The 22,990-nt window shown below is 36.7% G+C and overlaps 2 protein-coding genes across 5 annotated transcripts; both read left to right on the top strand.

Moving 5' to 3' along the window:
- Positions 1-2,996: 2,996 nt before the first annotated feature.
- Positions 2,997-16,372, top strand: LOC113727453 (PITH domain-containing protein At3g04780). 4 transcript variants are annotated; one of them, XR_011840880.1, is made up of 10 exons: positions 3,041-3,087; positions 3,448-3,541; positions 3,704-3,790; positions 6,738-6,861; positions 7,548-7,596; positions 7,697-7,754; positions 7,895-7,941; positions 8,030-8,107; positions 13,865-14,026; positions 16,074-16,372. XR_011840880.1 is itself a non-coding variant. In XM_027251615.2 (9 exons), exons 2-9 carry the CDS (start codon positions 3,503-3,505, stop codon positions 16,120-16,122), a joined length of 531 nt encoding a protein of 176 aa, XP_027107416.1. In that variant the 5' UTR covers positions 2,997-3,087; positions 3,448-3,502; the 3' UTR covers positions 16,123-16,372. The 4 variants fall into 4 exon arrangements, 3 of the variants coding, with proteins under 3 accessions (XP_027107416.1, XP_071936789.1, XP_071936788.1); XM_027251615.2 differs by lacking the exon at positions 13,865-14,026 and having other exon boundaries at positions 2,997-3,087; XM_072080688.1 differs by lacking the exon at positions 13,865-14,026 and having other exon boundaries at positions 3,040-3,087; positions 16,023-16,372.
- Positions 16,373-17,567: 1,195 nt separating this feature from the next.
- LOC113727452 (UDP-glycosyltransferase 83A1-like) lies at positions 17,568-19,550 on the top strand. Its single transcript, XM_027251613.2, has 2 exons — positions 17,568-18,233; positions 18,411-19,550. The coding sequence occupies exons 1-2, from the start codon at positions 17,747-17,749 to the stop codon at positions 19,316-19,318; spliced, it is 1,395 nt and encodes a 464-aa protein (XP_027107414.2). The 5' UTR covers positions 17,568-17,746; the 3' UTR covers positions 19,319-19,550.
- Positions 19,551-22,990: the final 3,440 nt, after the last annotated feature.

Here is a 22,990-nt window from a genome sequence, read left to right as displayed (position 1 = left end):
TGTCAAATATCAACTAGGAATTTGATATCTTCGAATCAATGTCCTAATACCTTTGTTTCATAATTTGATTAGCGAGATTGTATAAATAACACTTGAGAATACTCATAGAGTGTGTAACATGCCTATGTCAAATATCAACTAGGAATTTGATATCTTCGAATCAATGTCCTAATACCTTTGTTTCATAATTTGATTAGTGAGATTGTATAAATAACACTTGAGAATACTCATAGAGTGTGTAACATGCCTATGTCAAATATCAACTAGGAATTTGATATTTTCGAATCAATGTCCTAATACCTTTGTTTCATAATTTGATTAGTGAGATGCTCGTAAAGAAGTTGGAGTCTAGGAATTTTATGCCTTCCATGTATGGGAATCTAGACTTCTTAATGAGGCAAGGAAGGTTTCTGATAAAATGTTAGTGAAGGATGTTGTTTTCTTGGAATGCATTGATCACTAGATAGGTTAATTTTTTAGGTATAGTGAAGTCTTGGAGCTTTTTGATGATATGCAGAGAGCAAGAGTAAAGCCTAATAATCGTGCAATGGTGACTTTACTGTCTGCTTGTGTTGGTATTGGAGTTTTGAAACAGGACAAGTGGTTCATGCTTGGATAGAAATGGAATAAAGATTATGTTTAGTTACCAAATATTCTAAATTTATTATTATTAGATTATATAATATATTACATTTATTTATATTAATAAGTTGAAGCGAGGACGGGACGGGGGACCGCCCCCCACCCCATTTAAAACGGGAGGAGAAAAATTCACCCCGTCCTTGCCCCCGGCCCATTACTCCCCCGCAGGGTAGGCACCTGTCTCCGTTGTCATCCCGAATATTGGTTCTCCAAAAAAGTACTAGCCACTCCATCTTTCTTTCTTTTTTTTTTTTGGCTTAATAAAAAGACAAGAACACCTTTTAATTTCTCTAAGGGACAAAATTGTTCTAAAGAAACTCATTATGTTTTATCTCCTCAGCTCACTTTCCCTTGTTTTCACATTGGTCCTAATATTTTAGGACTAATAATGGATAGAATTGTGAATAGTGATGATATTATTAATTCCGTATAAGTATGAACCTATTTAGTAGTTTTTCAGCAAGCTAATGGCTGTTGTGGTTTGAAACTATCTATTACTCTTCCTTCTAAAAAATATATATATATCTATTACTCTTGGACTTTTCATTATTTATTAAGTGAAGTTTCACAATTTTTTCATATTTTGGAAGTATTAAACTTTGTAGTCGAGGTTGTAGAGGTCATCGTGAAAATGATGCAAAATCACCGAGGTTATAGTTATTTGTATCATTTTCAAAAATAATAAACCAGAATGAATTGCCAAATTCATTGGCAAAAAGTTTTAGGAAAGAGTCGTAAAAATAATTTGCAACTCATAGCAAATACTCATAACTAGGGAATTGTCATGACACCCTACTATTTGTTGTTGGTACTACCATTTGCTTTTCTATTCTCATGAATGGTCTCAAATAGTCTTAACTAGTAATTAGGACTTGTAAGTGCATCATCGTCTCTTTCTGTGACTGAAAAAATTTCGAGGAGATGCAATTATGAAAGTGCAAGTAGGGACGACAATAGGGGTGAGTGCCCACCTCACAGAGAGAAATGGAATAAGGGTTGGAACGGAATAGAGACAAGGCAGGAATGGGGTGGAAGGAGAAAATCTCCTCCCACCTTAAATGGGGGAGGAGGCGGGGAAGCACACCCCCACTCCGTCTCCTGAATTAATTAAATAAAATATAAAAAATTATACCTATAATCTAAATACCTAATAATCATACATAAAATCTAATAATTATGAATTCATTCTAATTAGAATAAACAATCAATTAGCAATATGTAACTTTAATTACTTGAAGGATTGGGGCTTCGTTCCTGATAAGGTCAAGATTCTCATCCATACATTCAAGATATATGCTTAACTTTTCAAATTGGAATGTAGAGCATGAGTTAAGTTTTTTGGCGTTATGTTACCTGAGAAAGCTCATTTTATTCTGGATTTTGGTCCTAATAAAGAATTTTACTTTCTTTACAATGGCAAATTGAGCTTGTTTGCATTTTACTTTGAGAAAATCACGAAAAGTCCCCCTAAGGTTTGTGATGTTTTGTACTTTACCTCATAACGTTATCTTTTTTGGCACTTTATCCCCTCTAATAGTCTACCTCTGCAAATAATTTGTTGAAACATTAAATTAGATGAATATACTCCCATTTAAATCATTAAAATTTCTGACAAAAATGCCCCAATGTGTTATATATAAAGAAATGTTTCCCTTCAAGTTCAGAAATATTTTGTTATCAATTCATTATTCATTAAAGCCTTTAAATTTCCAAGTTCTACATTTGAGGTTGAAAAAGGAAAAAAATGTTCTAACTACTTCAAATTCATTTCGTTGCTTTTTCTCTAGATGTTGTCCATGACATCATCTAAAGGAACCAAATTAAGAAACCTATAGATGTGGTAAAATAGCACCCTTAACAAGATTATGGACATCGAAAAATTCCGGAAGGGGATTTCTTGGATGTTCAAATTATAAGGTATAATTTGTACGATAAATTAATGTCTTTTTTTACTTTTAGATAAAATAATTTGAAAAACAAAAAGTTATTTTAGAATCGTCAAGCATATGATTTGTTCGTTTTCTTTGCAAAATACATTAGTGAGAGCAAATTTTTTCTCTCCAAGAAGGGTATTTTTAGAAAAAAAATATTATCTGACACGAATCTGTGGACAGTTTTGTCTATCCATTGTTTTACCAAAAATACCATTGTCCTTACCTATTAACCATCACCACAGTTACTAATTGAATGTTTTGACTACCAATCAAGGGGATAAAAGTACCAAGAATATAATGTTAGGGGATAAAGTACAAAATAGTACAAAACTTAAGAGGACTTTTCATGATTTCCCTTTTTGCTTTCTTTCCCTATGAGCACCCACAAGGGGAACTGCATGGGTCACACGGGTGGGGAATGGTGGCAGGATTTGAGGCGGGGACAAGAGGGAGTTATTTGATAATGGGGTGAGGCCAAAACCATCTCGTTGCCAACTTGCCGTCCCTAAATGCAAGTGATCATTATCTTATATCATTATAAAATATTCTGCAAATATAAGTTCAGGATACTTTGATCTAGTGGTTAAAATTGAATCTTTAAAATTTAGAGTTCTTAAGTTCTAATGACTTCTAATTCTTGCTATATGTTCACTTCTTAAATCTCACCAATCTTTTGCTTAAAAAAAATAATAAATAAAAACCGTAAAAAGTTATCTTAATATACTCCAATTTCCATAAATAAGATGGATTTTTCTATAATATCAACAAAGCTAAAGGAGGTCAGTGTAAATTTACTTAATACCTGTACCCTGAAATTCTAGCAGCCATTTTATCTATTTTGATTTAGTTTCTTTTTCTTTTTTCTTTTCAGTATTGTCTCCTGAGAGTAATAGTTGGTTTGGTGGATTTGCATCACATCGTCAGCCATGTCTGCCGAATCAGCCTCAGCTATTCAACGAAACCAAGTAAGTAATTTTCTCAATTTAGATCAATAGTAACCAGTATTTAATCTCCCATATGTTCTCTGTCTTCAGTTTTTTCATTTTTTTCCCTTTAATTTTCCGTTTAACCCAAAAAAAAAAGACAATGGAAAAACAAGAAAAAGAATGATGGGTTTTGTTTTTCAGGTTGATTTGTTGGACTTTGTGGACTGGTCAGGAGTTGAATGCCTTAACCAAAGCGGTACTCACTCTCTTCCTAATGCCCTTAAACAGGTAAAAAAGATTGGAAATTATTGAGGGTTTGTGTTTTTAATATATATGTTGAATGATTTCAATTTTCTTCTTTGATGATATTTGCTTTATTCTAGCTATTGAGGTTGTGTATTCTCTGCTATTTGGCTGATGAAATAGTAAAATTAGGCTTGAATGCACGAATAACTAAAAGGGTTTTGGTTGGAATTGGTGTTCGAATTGTTTACTCATAGTTAATTTTTTGTAGTCTGCTATGTTATTTTTGTAGGTTTGAAGAGGTTAAAATATCCTTTTTTCTGTTGGATTTAGCAATATGTCAAAGTTGTAGAAAGCCAGCTGGAAATTGAAATTTAATAGTTGAGTAGACCACCTTTGTGAGGAAATAAACGGAAGGAAATCGGAAATTTTGAACTGATTGGAAAGGAAACACTCAGTTAGAAGTTCCGAGTATACGGTGGCTGAATTTCCCATAACTTTGAAATGCAGAAAATTTGAATACAAGAAAATATAGGACTGCAATTCCCTTTTTGCAACTATGTACTAGGTCTATATAAAATTGTGTACTCGTGAACGAGCATTTTTTTGCATTCTAGCTTGTGCTACTCTTGAGTTTGACTTTTTAGGTTCTTTTTGGGTTAATTATCTGAAATTGCCATGCTGTGTCTTTTTAAGGGAGATGCTTCTTCCTCGCTTTACATAAAAGAAGCAAAGAAAGAGGATTGAGGGGAGAGTGATTAATTTATGAAACTCTCTGGGGAGTTCAATATATATCTAGCACAAGTTCCAAGATGTTAGAGAAAGAATGAGTGTTGAATTTCCTGCTTTGGAAGTAAGAGTACGTTTAACACAAGCATATTAGCTTAGAAGGAATAAGCAATGTATATAATATGGTTTTAGTTTGTAAAGACAGTTTCTGTAAAAGTGGTCTGCAGATCACGTTACAGGTTTAAGGTTCAGAAATGTAGGAGATCTCTGGACTTTTATGGTTCTTGTACAGTGAGATTTCTACAGTTTCTAGCAATTACTTTTTTTTGAACCATTTAGTATTTGCCTGCTTGCTTGTTAGACACATAGATGTACTTCTGCAGATTCACTACATTCTTATGGCATCTTGAAATATGGGGAGTTAAAGTTTGTAGAAGAAGCTTGTAATATCAATATGCAAAGGCTGTTGTCCCTAGTTTTAGTCTTGACATTGTTGCTTTAAAAGTATTACTTCGAGTATAATGTAGAGATTAGGCAAGAAATGTAAATATGGAGACTGCCTGTTTAAGCTATAGCAATTATACTGAGTGAAAGTGGGGATTCTTGTTTCTTTAAATCAGAAGACATTCTTGATACAGGCAGTGTAAATTGATGTAGGAATTAATTGAACCAAAATTAATTCACTTTCTGCCAGTTAAGAGCAACTCTACTTTGGATTCATGATGGTCTATGTTAGCAAAAATTATGCAGAAATAGTGGACTCTTATTCTTATTTTTCTGACTATATTAAGGTTAGAAGGTTTTTGCTTTAAGGTCTTTGAGGAACATTATTATATTTTTCCTCTCTAGCATCAAATCAGTTACTAACTTTCACTGTTGCTTGAAACCTGATTTTTATGTGAACCCAAGTCATCTTGTCATGCTTCAGACTACACCTGCATCAGTTCATGATATGGGCCAAAGATAGTCCATGACATGATGGCAATTGAGGATGCAAAAGTTGACAGAAATTGATTCACCAACTTGACTGGGTAGTAACATGCCTTGATAAGCATGTGCACTGTGGCCAAGTTTGAGATAGCCACCATTATTACTCTTTGGACATATTTCAAAGTTACTTATGAAAATTGCATTTTCCTTGAGAATTAGTGAGCACTTTATTTTGGAAGAGATGAAGTGATTATGTTGTTTACATGGGTGGTAGTACGATTAGTTAGATAAATAATTTCCACCAATTATGCTTTGTTCACCATGTCAACCAAGCAGTTTTTCAGATCCTATTGAGTTCTGCTGTTTATAGAAGCATATTGCATTCAGGTTCGGGGTGAGTTTTGTGAGAGAGTGGGTTCAGTTGTTCTTAAAGTGAGTTTTAGGCATCTTAATTTGGATATTTCTAAAACAACAGGAAGCATTTTCCCAACAAAATCGTTCGAGCAAAGTATCTTGGAAAATGCGCACTAAAGCTTGGAAACTGGGACTTAAGGTGTATTATCCTTAAGTACGTGAAGAGCTCCAATCATTGCAACAGAGAAAATTGATGAGACTGCTGGTTGAGACAATATTTTGTTCTAGTTGGGCCATGAGTCATGTGTCTCTGGCTAAGATTTGAAAAGTCAGAGTGGGGAACAGAAGTTGTAGGGGCTAGAAGGATTTCTAAGACGTCCAAATGATGATGGAAGATTCTAACTCAAGATACTTTTCTCTGAATCTATCTTGTTTTCTTCTTCTTTTTTGTTGTTTGCTAGGTTTTGTCACTCGTGTTCTCCATTTATCTTGTTTTCTGTTTTTATCATGTGGGGCATATTGAAAAACACTCTCTTCATTTACTTCGGGTTATTGTAAGCTTTTTGGTGTAATAATTCTATTTCAATGTTATGTTGAAACTGAAGGATGAGACTGAGGAGTGGCAATTTCTGATGCTGCATGGTATCTCAGTTAGCAGTGAAATTTTGACATGAGATCTGAAGTGACACTATAGATTCGCCGGCAGGGAATAAAGGGTCAACATTTATATTACCCAAAGTTTGTATACCCCTGAAACCTTAGGTGACTAGCAACTTTGCCAAGATTTCATGTGTTTTTACTGAACTTTTGAATAAATACTGCAAAATTAGCATTTGGTATTTGGTTTTAGATATAAGATGGGTTATGGAATTATAGATGGTATTTTGATGATTTGACATTTACTTCAGTTGTTTGTTTACTCAGATGGAAGGGATGTTATATCTATTAATGTAACTGAATTTTATTTATCTTTAATCAGGGATATCGGGAGGACGAAGGTTTGGTACTAGAAAGCGACGCAGATGAGCAACTATTAATCTATATACCTTTTAATCAAGTAGTTAAACTACATTCCATCATTATCAAAGGACCAGAGGAGGAAGGTAAACATTTATAATTCTTTCAAAAAGGTATTTTACAAGGTCATGATTTAATGGCATCAGCTCTTAGTGACTAGTTACGAATTTTGTAGTCCCAGTTCTTGTAAGTGTCTCTTATGAAATTTGCATTGTTGATGCCTTCCTGTCTAATTACTAAGTATACTACATATCCTGGTTTCTCTTAAAACCTTTTTTTTCAAGTAGTTCAAATAGGCATGTTGAAATAAGATTAGGGAGAGTGAAATTTGTGAGAATTATTGCTATAAGAAAGTGTAATATCATGTGTAAAATGCAATGATCATTTTGACTAATTGCCCACAAATAGATTGCGTACAGTCAAACATACAGAAGTCTTTACATGTTTAAGAACTTACAAAGTTATTTTGGTCTGTCAGATCTTCTGGTAATTGCCTCTCATTTCTGGTATGAAGCCTGCTTAAATTCCATGCTTATGGTCATGGCTAGCAAATGTTCAGTATCTGCATGTTCTTGTTAAGTGTCTGCATATCCAAATTTCCTGCAATGTGGGCATGAAAAGCTTTTAAATTGAAAGGGAAAAGAGTGAATAAAGAAGAATCAGTGATGAGAGACTTAGGAAAGCTGGTGTTAAATTTAAGATTTCCAGGAAGTTTGTATTGAATTTGAGCATGTCTAACTGCAATAGATCTGAATGTTTTCTTTGTCAGCAGGTCCTAAAACTGTGAAACTTTTTTCAAATAGGGAGCACATGGGATTCAGGTAACTTTGAGATTAAATTCCTTTCTGGATTGTTTTTCTAATCGTGTTATTTTTCCTTTCAAAACTGGAATAAACTTCTTTATTGTACCTTTACATGCAGTAATGTTAATGACTTCCCTCCTAGTGATACAGCTGTTCTATCTGAAGATAATCTTAAGGTAAATTTTAGTGCTTCGACAAACTTCATGGCAGTGCTGGTTCTTGCATTTGAGTGAGAACTTGACTGGATGTTGTAGTTTGGTTACTATGCTCGTCGCTTCACTGTCATAATTGATTCGCACTACCTTTTATTTTGTAGGGAAAACCAGTGATCTTAAAATATGTTAAGTTTCAAAATGTTCGGAGGTATGTTGAATATTTCTGGTACTTTTTACACTTGGACTGAATGTTTTCCAGCTTAATTTAACTTGATTTTAGCATTTTCTTGTATCAGCTTGACAGTTTTTGTCGAGGATAATCAGTCCAGTTCTGACATTACGAAAGTTCAAAAGATTGTTTTATGTGGAACAACGTAAGTTTCTCAAATTTTTCACTTCATGTGTTCTCTTCTATCCCCAAATTTCAGTTGTACTCTGTCTCTTGCTAAATTCATCGTTCTCGGATTTCCAGTTTCCTTCGTTTTCCATATACTTTTCATGCTTTTTTGTTTAGTACATTGTCATATGGTGTTATGGACAAGGTTGGGGCAGTGTTGGTAATGTAGTTTAGATGTGTACAACATGCTGCTTCTGTTTGGCATTTTTATTATTTTAGATATTTTTGTTTATTAGCAATCTCTGGCTCGATATTAGTCAGTTCTTTAGTTTCAGAACAAACGTAATATCTGCAAATGTGGCGTATCGCTGAAATGCTAGAAAACTTACCAATAGATCTTGCGCTGTAACCCTTGGTCTTGATGTCATGCTTACTGTGAAGCATTTGGTTAATAGAGGTCCACTATGCTCCCTTTTCTATAACCTTTGATCCATATTGCTTGCAGTAGACACATCCCTTAGAGAAGCTGGTCACCCATTGCCCTGAATAACTATATAGCAATGTAACTTTGCTACTCTGCTTTTTTATGTAAATTTACTTTGACCTCTGACTTTTATTTTGGATACTTTGCATGCTGGAGCTATCAATCTGTTTTAACGCAAACCAATCTCTGACATTGGTAGAGGAAATGGGAGAAATTAAGTGCTGGCACACCATGTCATGCTTCTCCTCCACTGAGATCATGGAAGGCACCATTTCATCGCCTCTAACATGTTATGCATGCAAGTTATGTGTGTAATTGTCTGTAGTTTCCAAGTGTGATGAATTGCAGTAACTTTAGGGCACAATGTGTCTAAATTGAAGTTTGGGGTGGAAAGTTGAAACTTGGTTCAAATATTAAAGGGTGCAAAGTGGTACTAGCCAAAAATGATGTACTATACCTCCTATCTTTTGTCTGAGAACAGTTAGTATAACTCATATGGCTAGAGAAGTTAGCAATGACTGCTAAGTTGATATAGGTTGACAGTGGAGACAACTAGAAAGGCAATGCCTGGAGATTGATATTTTAGAATTTGTGACATGAAACAATTGTTGCCTGGCAGTTGTTTTGTCAATCCATTTCTACGCTGTAACTTACAAAAATGTTGTGCTACCCTGTTAACTTAACCTTCCCTTTTACAGTTTCACATTGTCACAATCTAGTTTTGTATTTCTTGTGAAAACAAAGCAATAAAGAAAAATAGAAACATATTAGTCTTACTGACGCAGCACGAACACTTGGTAGGCACATCAGCTTTGTAAGAAAAACCCAGATATCGAATTTCACCCAAAATTGAAATAGCAACTAGGAATAGGATAAGAAAATATGCTTAAGAAGATGAAAATCTGGTTAGTAAGTCTAGGAATCACTCCTAGGAATCTTTAGGCATCACACCTAAAGTTGGGATGTATCACACAACCCTAAGAAAGATGTTGAGTTTGTAGGAAAATTTTATTAACGCCAAAAAATCTGCCTTCTCTTTGTGGAGAAGTGGTTACTTATAGATGTTAGAACAAAGCCAACTCCAATCCTAATTAGGACTCTTAACTAGAATAAAATTCTAGTAGAAAGCTAGAAAGCTAAGCTCTCTTATTCCCCATAACAACTAAAATACTAATTACTAAACAGAAAATTACCATAAACATAAAATTCCTGCACCTAACCAAATTACTAAAATACCCCTGCTAGTGAAAATCAGAAAACAAACTCCATAAGATTCAAACCAACTCCCAAGTTGGTTCCTTGTCATCAAAAGCATGCCAAATCAATGCTTGGTCATTCGACACACCCTTTGCACGCCTCCTATAAACCCTAGTGGATTTTTGCCCCTCATCTCTATCATCTCTCCCCGGCTTGAGAAGACTCGACCCTGGCGAGTTAATGGCCTGATACCTCTCATAGAAATCTGGATCCAACTTCTGAAATTCAGATTCACTAATCCATGTACAATCTGTACATGGTCGTCCCCTCCAATGAACAAGAAACTTCTGGTAGCCGCCCCCTCTAGTTGACACAATTTGGTGGTCAAGAACATCTTCAATTGCTTCACATAAGCATGTAGGAGTTGGAAGAGTAGCTTTAGAAGTCCAATCTGCTGAATCATCGAAATGACCATCATAAGCAGTCAAATCTTCAATATTGAACACGTTGCTAATTCCCATATCTTTAGGTAACTCAAGAACATAAGCATTTGAGCTGATTTTCTTGAGAACCTTGAAAGGACCTGCACTTTTGGAATGTAGCTTCTTGTAGACACCTTTAGGATACCTCTCTGGCCGAATACGAACCATAACTTCATCCCCTTCTTCAAATTCTGAAAATTTCTTCTTCAAATCTGCATGTGTTTTGTACCATTCATTGCTGATAGCAATCTGGCATCGAACTTCATCATGTATATCTAGAATATGCTTAGAGAAAGCCTCAGCTTCAGCACTTGGACGAGCGCTAGCTGGTAATGGAAGCAAATCAGTAGGTTTGTGAGGATTTTTTCCCATTACAGCCTCAAAAGGACTATAACCAGTTGATCGATTCACTGAACTATTGTAAGCAAATTCTACCATTGGTAGAATTTGATCCCAATTGGAAACATGATCACCAACCAAACACCGAAGTAGATCACCAAGGCTGCGGTTAACAACTTCTGTCTGACCATCCGTTTGTGAGTGGAAAGAAGAAGAAAACTTGAGTTTAGTGTGCAGTATCTTTCACAAATTCCGCCAAAAGTAACTCATAAACTTCACATCCCTGTCTGAAACTATAGTCATTGGCAGTCCATGAAGTCTAACTACCTCTTTGAAGAAAATCTTAGCAACATGGACAGCATCTGAAGTCTTAGCACATGGGAGAAAGTGAGCCATCTTTGAAAATCTGTCCACAACTACTAGTATAGAATCATAACCTCGCAACGTTCTTGGTAGTCCAAGGACAAAATCCATGCTCAAATCCTGCCACGGTTCATGTGGAATGGGTAGTGGCATGTAAAGACTAGTGTTTTTCTTTTGCCCTTTGGCCAATTGACAAACTTGGCATCGAGCAACAGTCTTGCCATCATCACATCGTATACTTGGCCAATAGAAGCGATCTTGCTTTGGTCCAGTAGCACCTCCACCATGTAATTCTCAAATTAACTCCACCCTCAGTGAAGTATTAGGAATACAAAGTAGAGTCCCTTTGAAAAGATAGCCATCATGGATGGAAAAACCAGTATATTTTGCTTGTTTACCAGCCATTAAATCCTCATATATGACCTTGAAATCTCTACCACGAGGATAATCTTGCTTAAGTGTATCAAAACCAACCACTTGAACAGCCATAGTAGTTAGAATCAGATGCACACAACTAAGTGCATCAGCCACCTTATTCTCAACACCTGCCTTGTGTTTGATAATAAAATTGTATTGTTGCAGGAAAGAAACCCATTTGCCATGCCGATGACTGAACTTCTTCTGAGAATTAATATATTTGAGGGCTTCATGATCATAATATAGATCAAATTCCTTATAAATAAGATAATGATGTCAATGGCGAATAGATTGAATAACAGCGTCGAATATCTTGTCATAAGTAGAGTATTTCTACTTTGCCTCATTCAACTTTTAACTAAAACAAGCAATAGGATGACCTTCTTGACTTAGAACTCCACCAATCCCAACATGAGAAGCATCACATGCGACCTCAAACACCTTAGAAAAATCTAGCAGCCTAAGCACTGGAGCTTCGGTCATTCACTTCTTCAATTCTTCAAAAGCCTTAGTTGTAGTTTTTGTCCATTGAAACTGTCCCTGCTTCATGCAATCAGTGATGGGAGCCATAATGGAGCTAAATCTCCTTATAAATCGCCTGTAGAACGAAGCTAGCCCATGGAAACTGCAAACCTTCTTCAAATTAGTAGGAATCAGCCAATCTACTATTGCCTTCACCTTTTCCAGATCAGCAGCTATCCCTTCATTTGAAATGACAAAACCCAAAAATACAATACTAGGAGCCATGAAAGTACACTTCTTCAAGTTGATATAGAGCTTTTCTTGACGAAGAACTCGCATTACTTGCTGAAGATGGTTAATGTGCTCCTCTTTGTTCTTGCTATAAATTAAAATATCATCGAAATAGACAACCAAAAAAAGGCCAATAAAGGGCTGAAATACCTGTGTCATGAATCTCATAAAGGTGCTAGGAGCATTAGAGAGGCCAAACGGCATCACTAGCCACTCGTAGAGACCATCCTTCGCCTTGAAGGCTGTTTTCCACTCATCACCTGAACGAATTCTGATCTGATAGTACCCCTTTCGCAAGTCAATTTTAGTGTAGACAATAGAACCAGTCATCATATCAATCATATTATCAAATCTAGGTATGGGAAACCTATACTTGATTGTTATCTTATTGATTGCACGGCTATTTACACACATTCTCCAGGTTCCATCTTTCTTTGGAGTCAATAAAACCGGCACTGCACAAGGACTTAGGCTGATTTGAATATGTCCTTTGTCCAAGAGCTCATCCACTTGTCTCTTAAGTTCAGCAGACTCACTCGGGTTCATGCGATAGGCAGGCAAGTTAGGGAGTTGAGAGCCTGGTATGAAATCTATTGCATGCTGAATATCACGCATGGGTGGTAGTCCATGCGGCAGATCTTCTGGAGCTACATCAGAAAAATCAGACAGCAATTTGACAATTTCTGGAAGCACTTCTTCAGAGTTGACAACTGCTGAAATTTTCACCTCTGTGAAGACTAATACCATGATAACTCCTTGCTCCTTGCTCTTCCTTTCAAATTGCTTCTTGCTTAAAATCTGAGGAGGCTTCTTCCTTGTCTCAATCACTTCATTAACCGTTGAATTCTCTTGTTTGGTTGGTCTCTTGTCGTGAAACTTCTTCATAGTTTCAGCACTCATAGGCTTTAAGACAATCTGCTGGTCATTAAACTTGAATGAATAAGTGTTCGACTTCGCATTATGATCCACATCTCGGTCATATAGCCAAGATCGACCAAGAAGTATGTGGAAAACAGTCATTGGAATAATGTCACACCATATAGAATCACTGTAAGGTCCATGTTTAATGGACACCAAGCAACGCCTCATTACCAGAATAGAGTTACTGTTGATCCAAACAACCTTGTATGGTTTAGGATGTGGCTCCGTCGGCAACTTTAACCGCTGTACGGTAGACTCTGAAACCATGTTCATGCTATTGCCACCATCAATAATGAGCTTTCTAGTCTCTTGTCCACAGCAAACTAAGGTTTGAAAGATTGAAGTTTCTTTTGTGACTTCGGTGCACCGAGGAAATGCCTCACAACCGAGAGATAAGACATGTCTTCTTCTTCGTCTTCCAAATCATGAACATTAAGTCATGCCATCTCAGTCAAATAATCACCACATTCATCTTCCTCGACCTCTAGATTTTCCTTATCTCCAGAATTAGTGTCAATGAGCAAGTTTCTCTTGTTCAGGCACTCCCATGCCATGTGTCCCTTCAAACCACACTTGAAACATCCATATTTGTTCTTGTTTTGTTCATCTATTGTGGAAGCCTTAGTTTTTGTCTTTGCAGGCTTGGAAGTTACTTGAGTTGCTGCTGATTTATATGGCTTGTCATTTGTAGCAAATCTTTTAGGAACTACCTCCCCACCTTGAGTATTGAACCTCTTAATTAGTGGCTGCTGTAGGCTCTTTTCAATTCTAAGAGCTGCTTGGAATGCATTATCAACTGTGTAGATATCATATCCCATCAATTCTTTGCGAATTTCAGGTCTCAAACCCAACTTAAATCTGGACAAAGCTTGTGCTAAACTTTCTATTCCTCCGCAGCGAATTTTCAACTCTTCAAACTTGTTCATATACTCAGCAACTGTCATTCCTCCTTGCCTCAAGCTATTCGTATCATTCAAAAGATCAGCTTCATAATGTAAAGGCACGTACTTTCTCTTCAAACGCAGTTTCATCTTTTTCCACGTCAAGTCTAGTTGTCCAGCAAGTCGAAGATCATGCTCGACTCCTGTCCACCACACTTGGGCTTGTTCAACAAGTTTCATGATAGCAAACTTAACTTTTCTCTCATCAGTCATATCATACCAATCAAAATAGCGTTCCAAAGTAGCAAGCCAATTAGAAGAAACTTTAGGATCAATTCTTCCGTTGAAATCAGGAATATCTACTCTTACATTTTTTGTGATGTCTCCTGCAAAATCATAAGAGTCTTGTCTTCCTTGCCTTGCTGATTGAACAATCTCATTAGCCTTGTCAAAAAGAGAAGCTCGTGGCCTTCCAAAAGATTGATTTAATGTATTTTCACTCCTACCAGATTGATTCCCGGTTGGGTCTTCAGGCTGTTCAATGCTTTGGTTCCTTGCCATTGTTTTTGACCCCAGATCTGGACCCCCCGTTGCCTCTAGATTTAGGAATTTGCTGTTGCTTAGTATTAAAAATTTTGTCTTCTTACACAGCAACCCTCTCCAAGAGAAGATTAATGATGCTATCCCGTTCCTTGTCTGTGTATCGACCCCTAAAATTCAACCCACTACTTGTTGTCATGGGAAAGCCTTGCCCTGATACCAAAACTGACGCAGCACGAACACTTGGTAGGCACAGCAGCTTTGTAGAGAAACCTAGATATCGAATTTCACCCGAAGTTGAAATAGCAACTAGGAATAGGATAAGAAAATATGCTTAAGAAGATAAAAATCTGCTTAGTAAGTCTAGGAATCACTCCTAAGAATCTTAGGCATCACACTTAAAGTTGGGATGTATCACACAACCCTAAGAAAGATGTTGAGTCTGCAGGAAAATTTTATCAATGCCAAAAATTCTGACTTCTCTTTGTGGAGAAGTGGTTATTTTTAGATGCTAGAACAAAGTCAACTTCAATCCTAATTAGAACTCCTAACTAGAATAGAATCCTAGTAGAAAGCTGGAAAGCTAAGCTTTTTTATTCCCCATAACAACTAAAATACTAATTATCAAAAATAATTACTAAACAGAAAATTAACATAAACATAAAATTCCTGCAGCTAACCAAATTACTAAAATTTGCCAACTGGTGAAAATCAGAAAACAAATGCCTTAGGATTCAAACCAACTCCCAAGTTGGTTCCTTGTCATCAAAAGCATGCCAAATCAATGCTGGGGCATTCGACACACCCTTTCCACGCCTCCTATAAACCCTAGTGGATTTTGCCACTTATCTCTATCACTTACTTAATACTAGAACAGCGTAATTCTAATTTTTCCTTTTCATAATAATTATGCTTGCTGATATGTGATATTTTCAAGCAACAGTTTGTGCAGAAATGTAGCCTCATAAGTCACTATTACTTGTGAGAAATCCTAACATTCTCAGCCTTAAGAACTGAAGCATTATATCCATGCATGTAATCCTTAGGAATACTATTTTCTACTACTATGGAGATATCAATTGAGAATGAAGTCATCACTCACAACCAAAAACTTGTCAATTACAATGACTTGGAATATTCTTGGCTGTCATATACATGTCTAGATTGGCAGTGGCACCATAACTAATTAGAGATTTAAATATAAAGTGGTGAAATCTAGAGCAATGTACTAAGATTTTTGTCTCTCACTTAATCTTTTTTTTTTTTTTAAAGTTTTATATTGAGGGTTTACAGCTTAGCCGGCCTTATTTCTGGCAAGATAATAGCAATAATTTTCATAGGCATAATTACGTGATTGTGCTTTTGGTTTAAGCTTAGCCCTATAAGCATGCTGTGTTCTGCTCTTAAATCTCTCTTCCCCCCTCCCTCTTTAGATTCTCCTGATTGTTTATGTATGTCCTTTGTGCTTTGTCTTCTTCCAAAAGTTAGCTTTCAAGTTAGCTTTCAAATTATTTGATTGTTTATGTATGTACTTTGTGCTTTGTCTTCTTCCAAAAATTGGCTGTCAAAAACTAGGTCGTCTGTTCACTTGATGCGACTTTCTGGCGATGCCATTTTATGATGCAGGGTGGAGACAACAGATATGAAGGCACTGAAGAAGATTGAGGACCACTGACCCTTAAATTCAGCAACAATGGATGATTGTTTCGAGCATTTTAGTGCTTTTGTTGTTATAGGAACAATGAAGATCAGATGATCCATTTGCTTGGGACTTCGAACGATGTTTCCTTCCTTGCTTATCTAAGGAATATAACAGAGCATTTACTGTTTGTCACTTTCGCATAACACTCCATACACAAAGTTTAGGCTTGTATTTTTTTTCCCTTTTCGAAGATTTTCTCCATTATTGAAGTATCTTCCAGTAATACTCGTTATCCCATGGTTTGTGCATTTGAGCATCTGATTATCCGCAACGTTCTTATACATCCTCTCCTATTGCCATGACTACACATGTAATCTAACTAAAGTTTTCTGAATTATAGCCCCTATAGTTGCATTACTAGGGTAATCTGTCAGTGCTGTTATCTTTGAGAAACAATGTAGAGTGAATGACTTTTGACAGTGGCATGTTGGCAGAGGTACAATTTTCGATGTCTCTGCGTGTGTAATCAATGAGATAATTTTCTGCCACAAGAAGGGAAGAATGATACATGACCCGATTATTTACACAGTATCTATTTGAAGTATCTGAGATTGTAGTGAAATTAACTTGCCTTTATTTGCATGTCATGTCAAACAGATCTTAAGTTTGTACATGTTAACATCTTTGAAATCTTCTCGTATAATTTTGAAGTAATCATAACAAGTGCATCAGATACAAGGGAAGCCAAAATTGCAATAGACAAAGATAGGGATGGTATCTTGATCTGCAAATGGCCCAATAGTCTTTGTTCGTTGTATACAAATGGGAATGAGCATATATAATAAGTTTTAATCATTTAATGGGTAGACTTAAGATTGCGTGTAACACGTGCACTATTACACTTTTTTTTTTCTCGAACATGATAAATTTTATTTTACACGTACTCCTACTCTATATTAAGGGGACGGGGTGGACTTAAGGAGATCAATGAAAAATTCGGAGAGGACTGAACCGTCACAGGATCACATACTACTAAGGGGAAGGGATAGATCCACAGGAGTCAATGGAAAATTAGGAGGAGTCTAATCCGTCACCGAATTTGGTGAAAATTTCAAAAAATCTTGAACAGAAACTGTTTGACAAAGTATGCTTCCTCTCTTTGGGAATGATGAAGGCCAACTCCACTCAATCACTCAAATATGTCCTTTTAGGACGCTAGAAATTTTACAATATTATAAACAACAATAAACACAACCAAAACAGAATTCAATGGCAGATCATATACCTCATGTAACAACAAAATCGTGGATAATCAAGTAAATAAGTAACATCAACACAAACAAGAAAGGTCGATAAAATTTAAGCAAGGAACTGAGAATCTTCAATGAGGTGGAAAGGAAACCAAACAAGAACAAAGGGTGCCTAATGCTACCAACTGAAATATAATCTACCAATGGCAAACAAGAAGAATGAATTCTTTATTGCAGCCTGAGTAAAACTTGGGCAAATACCTTGATTAATAGGGCTGGACATGCAATTGGCATTCCACAATAAACAGCATGAATCATAGTCTATAAATGGTGGGAGAAGTATGGAAGTTTTTATGCTACATTTCCTGCATTAGAGGAAAGCCAGGATAAGATAACAACAAAATATCATGAATCATCCTCATCCACATGTTCTAGCCATTCCTTATCCAGCGCAAGGTCATGTTCTTCCCTTAATGGAACTGGCCTTGTGCTTAGTCAGGCAGGGTATTAGAGTAACATTTGTGAACTCCGAATTCGATCACAAGAGAGTTACCAAATCATTATCACAGGAGGACAATGTACCAGCTATGATGCAACTGGTGTCAATCCCAGATGGATTGGAATCATGGGAGGACAGAAATGACCTGAGAAAATTGACGCTATCAGTTTACCAGGTCATGCCTGCGAATCTAGAGTGTCTAATAAAGAGCATAAATCAATCTGACAGTGATAAAATCACATGCATTATTGCTGATGAAACCATGGGATGGGCACTAGAGATTGCAAAGAAAATGAGAATCAAGGCAATAGCCTTCTGGCCAGCGTCAGCTTCACTATTGGCACAGATATTCAGCATCCCAAAGCTCATAGATGATGGAATCATAAGTAGCACTGGTAAGATTGACTCATTTTAGATAATTCCTTGCCAGCACCATTAGAGAAAGAAGATACATTTATTTGCAGTCATCAAACTGCTAATCATCAGAACACGCATTAGTACTATCGGTTCTACATTTTGCTATTTTGTATTCAGTTGAAAAGTTTCTAAACACGTCAAGCTTTTTAGTGCAGGTACCGTGTTGAAGAACCAGATGGTAAAGTTGTCACCTACCATGCCAGAGATGAAGCCTGAACATCTTGTTTGGACCTGCTTTAGTGATCTCACATTACAAAATATTGCTTTTGATACCTTGTTAAAATCTAACACAACAGTCAAACTGGCAGATTGGTTGATTTGCAATACAAGTTGTGAATTAGAGGCGGCAGCCTTCACTTTATTTCCTCAAATACTACCTGTAGGCCCTCTTTTGGCAAGTAATCGACTTGGAAAATCAGTTGGCTCTTTCTGGCCTGAAGATTCAGACTGCTTGGCATGGCTTGATAAGCAGCCAATGCAATCTGTCATCTATGTTGCATTTGGGAGCTTCACAGTTTTTGATCCGACACAATTCAGGGAGCTGGCACTTGGGCTTGAGCTCATCAATAGGCCATTCTTGTGGGTTGTGAGGCAAGATTTAACTACCGAGACAGACAATGCATATCCAGAAGGCTTCAAAGATCGAATACAAGGCCGTGGGCTACTAGCAGGCTGGACACCTCAGCAACAGGTCTTAAGCCATCCTTCAGTGGCTTGCTTCCTCAGCCATTGTGGTTGGAACTCTACGATCGAAGGTTTAAGCAATGGTGTTCCTTTCCTCTGTTGGCCTTACTTTGCAGATCAGTTCCTTAATGAGAAATACATATGTGATGTTTGGAAGATCGGTTTAGGATTTGAACGAGATGCCAATGGAATCATTGCACGAGAAGAAATAAAGAATAAAATTGAGCAGCTTCTCACTGTTGGAGAATACAAAAAAAGGGCCTTAAAATTAAAAACCAAGGTTATCAACAGTGTTACCAAAGATGGGAGCTCTGGCAAGAATTTCAACAATTTGTTCCAATGGATTAAGGCTGAGAAAAATTATTCCTGCTCTGGATAGGCTTGACTGCCACATGTGAAAGTGAATCAGGAGACTGATGTTGAAATAAGACCCCAAAAGGATATCATTGTGAGTTGTTCGCTTCAAATTCTACCACCAGCCCCACTCCCTCCGGCCAAAAGGAAAAAAAAATTCCGAAGAAGATCAATTTGATTGTATTAATAATTAATGATCTCTCATGTTGTATTCCTACCTCTTCGAGTATCAATCTCTAAGGCTACTGAAAAAATCATGATAATCTTTTTAAAAATGCAATATGACATCTCATGCATGACTCGCCGCAGATCATATCATTCAGTTACCTACAGGACCAATATTCCAACTGTTCTTTCAAAAGAAAACACAAAATTTGGCCCTTCCTGGCATAAAGCAAGCACATGAGATGAAGCAAAGAAGGGCATGGATCAACTGAGCAAGCCATATGTAGTTTGTACAGCTTGCTCAGTGGCTTTGTATTTGTCTAGCCTATCTCCAAAATCTTTACTCATTATCTAAAATATCTTTACGAAAAATCTGCATTAAATTTGGAGAAAATTTCCCCATTCTCAAGCACTTATGCAAGTCGGTTGTCAACCTGATAGGCTGATATACATGTCTGATTCGTAACCTGCTGAAATCCTGCAGAATGCAGGTTTGACTAGTATCTTTCAAGCATAGCAGGACTTCAAGATACACTTGCTTTTCTAATTGACTTGCAAATGAGATTTCCCACAAGCCACCGATGCATAAATATGAAAGTTGTGCTCCCAGAATTCTTGTTCATTCATTGCTTAATCAAGCACCTCCTCAGAATACTTATTACCAAACAAAACACATAATCCTGTTTTCAGTTGATGATTCTGTTTGAATAGTGTTTTCCATTAGCTATTTACTCACATCAAAATATGTTAAATAGGAAGCAGTGGCGCATGAAGGACACACGATGGAAAAGAATGAAATTGACGGGCAAGTGCATCTTCAGTTGACTAACCCTTAACTGTTAAAAAACTCATTGTTACCTGACAAAAGCCAGAACAACAATTAGCTTGCACTGTTCATGTTGATGCTCTAATAAATGAAAAATATGATCAAACTTTTTTAAGCAAAATGAGTCAGTCTTCGGCTTCTAACTTCTGCTGATTTAACATTGGCAAATACATTTGTTCCATATTCGTTACAATGGTGACTGGTGAGCTCTACCTATCAAGAACAGATATGAGGCTTGCAATTTCACCTTTATATGGAATCCTTCTAATGTAGTAGGTCTTAAGGGGAGTGATCTGAGGTACAGCAAGGGAGGAGACTCTTGGAGTCTTAAGAAAGAAAAGGAAGGGCTGAGGAGTAAGGTGGAGGATGCCCAGAAGAGGAGAGGTGAAGCGGTGCAGCAGAATTCTACACTTTGTACGTTGGAATGAGAATCATGAAGTTGACCTAAGTACGTAATTTTTATATTACCAATTTTGTGTACAAATTTACTGTTATCAGCGTGCAATTCTATTCCCGAAAATGTAAGGACGGAGAAGTCGGGAAAATTGAAAACATTCAACCGTCTATGAAATGCAGAGCTTTTTAGCCACTTGTATATAGACAGATACACAGAGCAAGACTTAAAATGAATAAACTGTGAGAGCAACATTCCATGCATATCATATGGGGTTCATTTCACAAATCAGGTATAAGGGCAGCCTGGAGAACAACTGATTACTATTTGTCTTCCTTGTCCAGCCAACCGTACATGAACATAATGAACTGATACTAGAACTCAAACAATTATACCACATATTATCATCTGTGCTGTTGAAACAATTATCAATCAAAAGCAATCTTATTCTAAAAATGCTATGGGCATAACAGAATGGTAACTCCAAGTTCTTACAACTCGACATCAACTATGCACTTTCCTCCACTCTCTGCTTTTTTTTTCTTGCATCTCAGATCTGCAAGCAACATAAAAAGTTACCCCTCATGGCAATTAAGCCTTATACATGGTTCATGGGATTGGTACGGAATAAATAAACCAAGGATGGAGAAGTTCAATGGCTTGGCATAAGATTTTCCCCCTAATTTGTAGTGAAGATGTGGATGAAGCCATAGCAGGACAACCAGACCAATGTTTGACCATTTTATTCTTAAGAGGTAGACTCTGCTTTTGAATAGAAGTCAATACTACCTATCTGGATTCTGGAACCCTTGAAGTTGCTGTTGGATCTCTTACTGCTGCGAACCTTAACCTGCAATTTTAACGATCATGATCCATTAAAATATTGTGTGCAAAGATTACATAAAACCAAATTAGAAGCGACTCAAGAAACTCTGTCAAGTTTACCTGAAGGCATTTGCTAGAATTCCTGGTGATTTGACCTCAAGTACTTTCCGCTGAAAGCGTTCTTTAAAGGTTTGAGAAGTTTTCTCATCCAAAATATGCCAGTTTAAACCACCATCCGGACTTCCTTCAAGTGCCCTGACAACCAAAACAACCAAATTTCTTACATAATTTCACTTGGAAAAAGAAAAATCCTTGCTAGGATATCACATACACAAGATCATTGAATTTGCATTTGGTGTTGGGTAATAGGGACCTCGAACATCTAGAGTAACTAAAATATTCGATGTTATATTTCTTGAAAGGCCGAATTTTGACTAGCCAGCACATAGCTTTTAGACTAACTATTTGAAATTCAGAACCTAAATTGATGAATTTTGTGAACTACAATATCTTCTCTTAAGGATGTCATAATCCTGTTTTATGCTGGAACTAATTTATCTTGCGTTGGACAGTTAGTACGCAATCACTATCCCCCTAAGTTATGGTTCACTTCCTTAGAGAATGTAAAGTGAACAGGACCGAAAACAAGGATCATTATCATCAGCATAAGCTCTTGTGAAAAGAATTTCTTTAATTGACATGGTGACACAAAATTTGCTTGAACAAGATTTTCTCTATTTTTGGGGTGGGAAGGAGGAGTTTTTTTTTTTTTGGGGGGGGGGGGGTGTTCAGAGACTAATCCACGGTACTTTCTTTTCATCCTTGGTTACTTTTTAAATCTACTGGTACAATGGGATGTTCGTGTGAGTAATGGATGAAAGTACATTCTTCTGCTTTATGTGAAAGGCTTAGTTTTTCCACATAGGACTTGAGAATTAAAACTCTTGTCCAGTCATTTTCGGTCCAAATCTTGCATTGTATTCAAAACGCTAGCAATGGGAGCTATAATTCTGGATCAGCTAAGCCAAGCATTAATTCTTACATAAACCAAGAGGAATTCTCGACCGTAAATGCATATACTAGGACTTACGAAGGAAAACCATACATTCCCACTTGCAGTCAAATGAGTTCAATGCTTTCAAACCTAGTCCCTTTTCAGAACACATGAGACCTATCTGGGTTTGTTTTTTAGTGTTTTCCAAGTTTATGAGTTGGAATTTCAAACTTTTACTTAGCTGATATAGGCATTTAAATTAGCTCTGCACATACCACATTCATAAGGAATCTTCCAATGAGTCTGGAGGTTTTACAGATTGGTATTTCGAAATTTTGTTTGGCTGATCACAAGGATTTACGCTGCACATACTACTTTCACAAGGTATCTTCCTAAAGAATCCAGAGGTTGCACTGTCAAAATCAATTAGCACGGAAAAGAAACATTACCTACCCAGGAACGAAGAAACCAATTATATGCAGTAAGTCAGAAA

This window comes from Coffea arabica, chromosome 2e (genome assembly GCF_036785885.1).
Source record: "Coffea arabica cultivar ET-39 chromosome 2e, Coffea Arabica ET-39 HiFi, whole genome shotgun sequence".
NCBI classification, from domain to species: Eukaryota; Viridiplantae; Streptophyta; class Magnoliopsida; order Gentianales; family Rubiaceae; genus Coffea; species Coffea arabica.
This window is presented reverse-complemented; position numbering and strand designations above follow the sequence as displayed.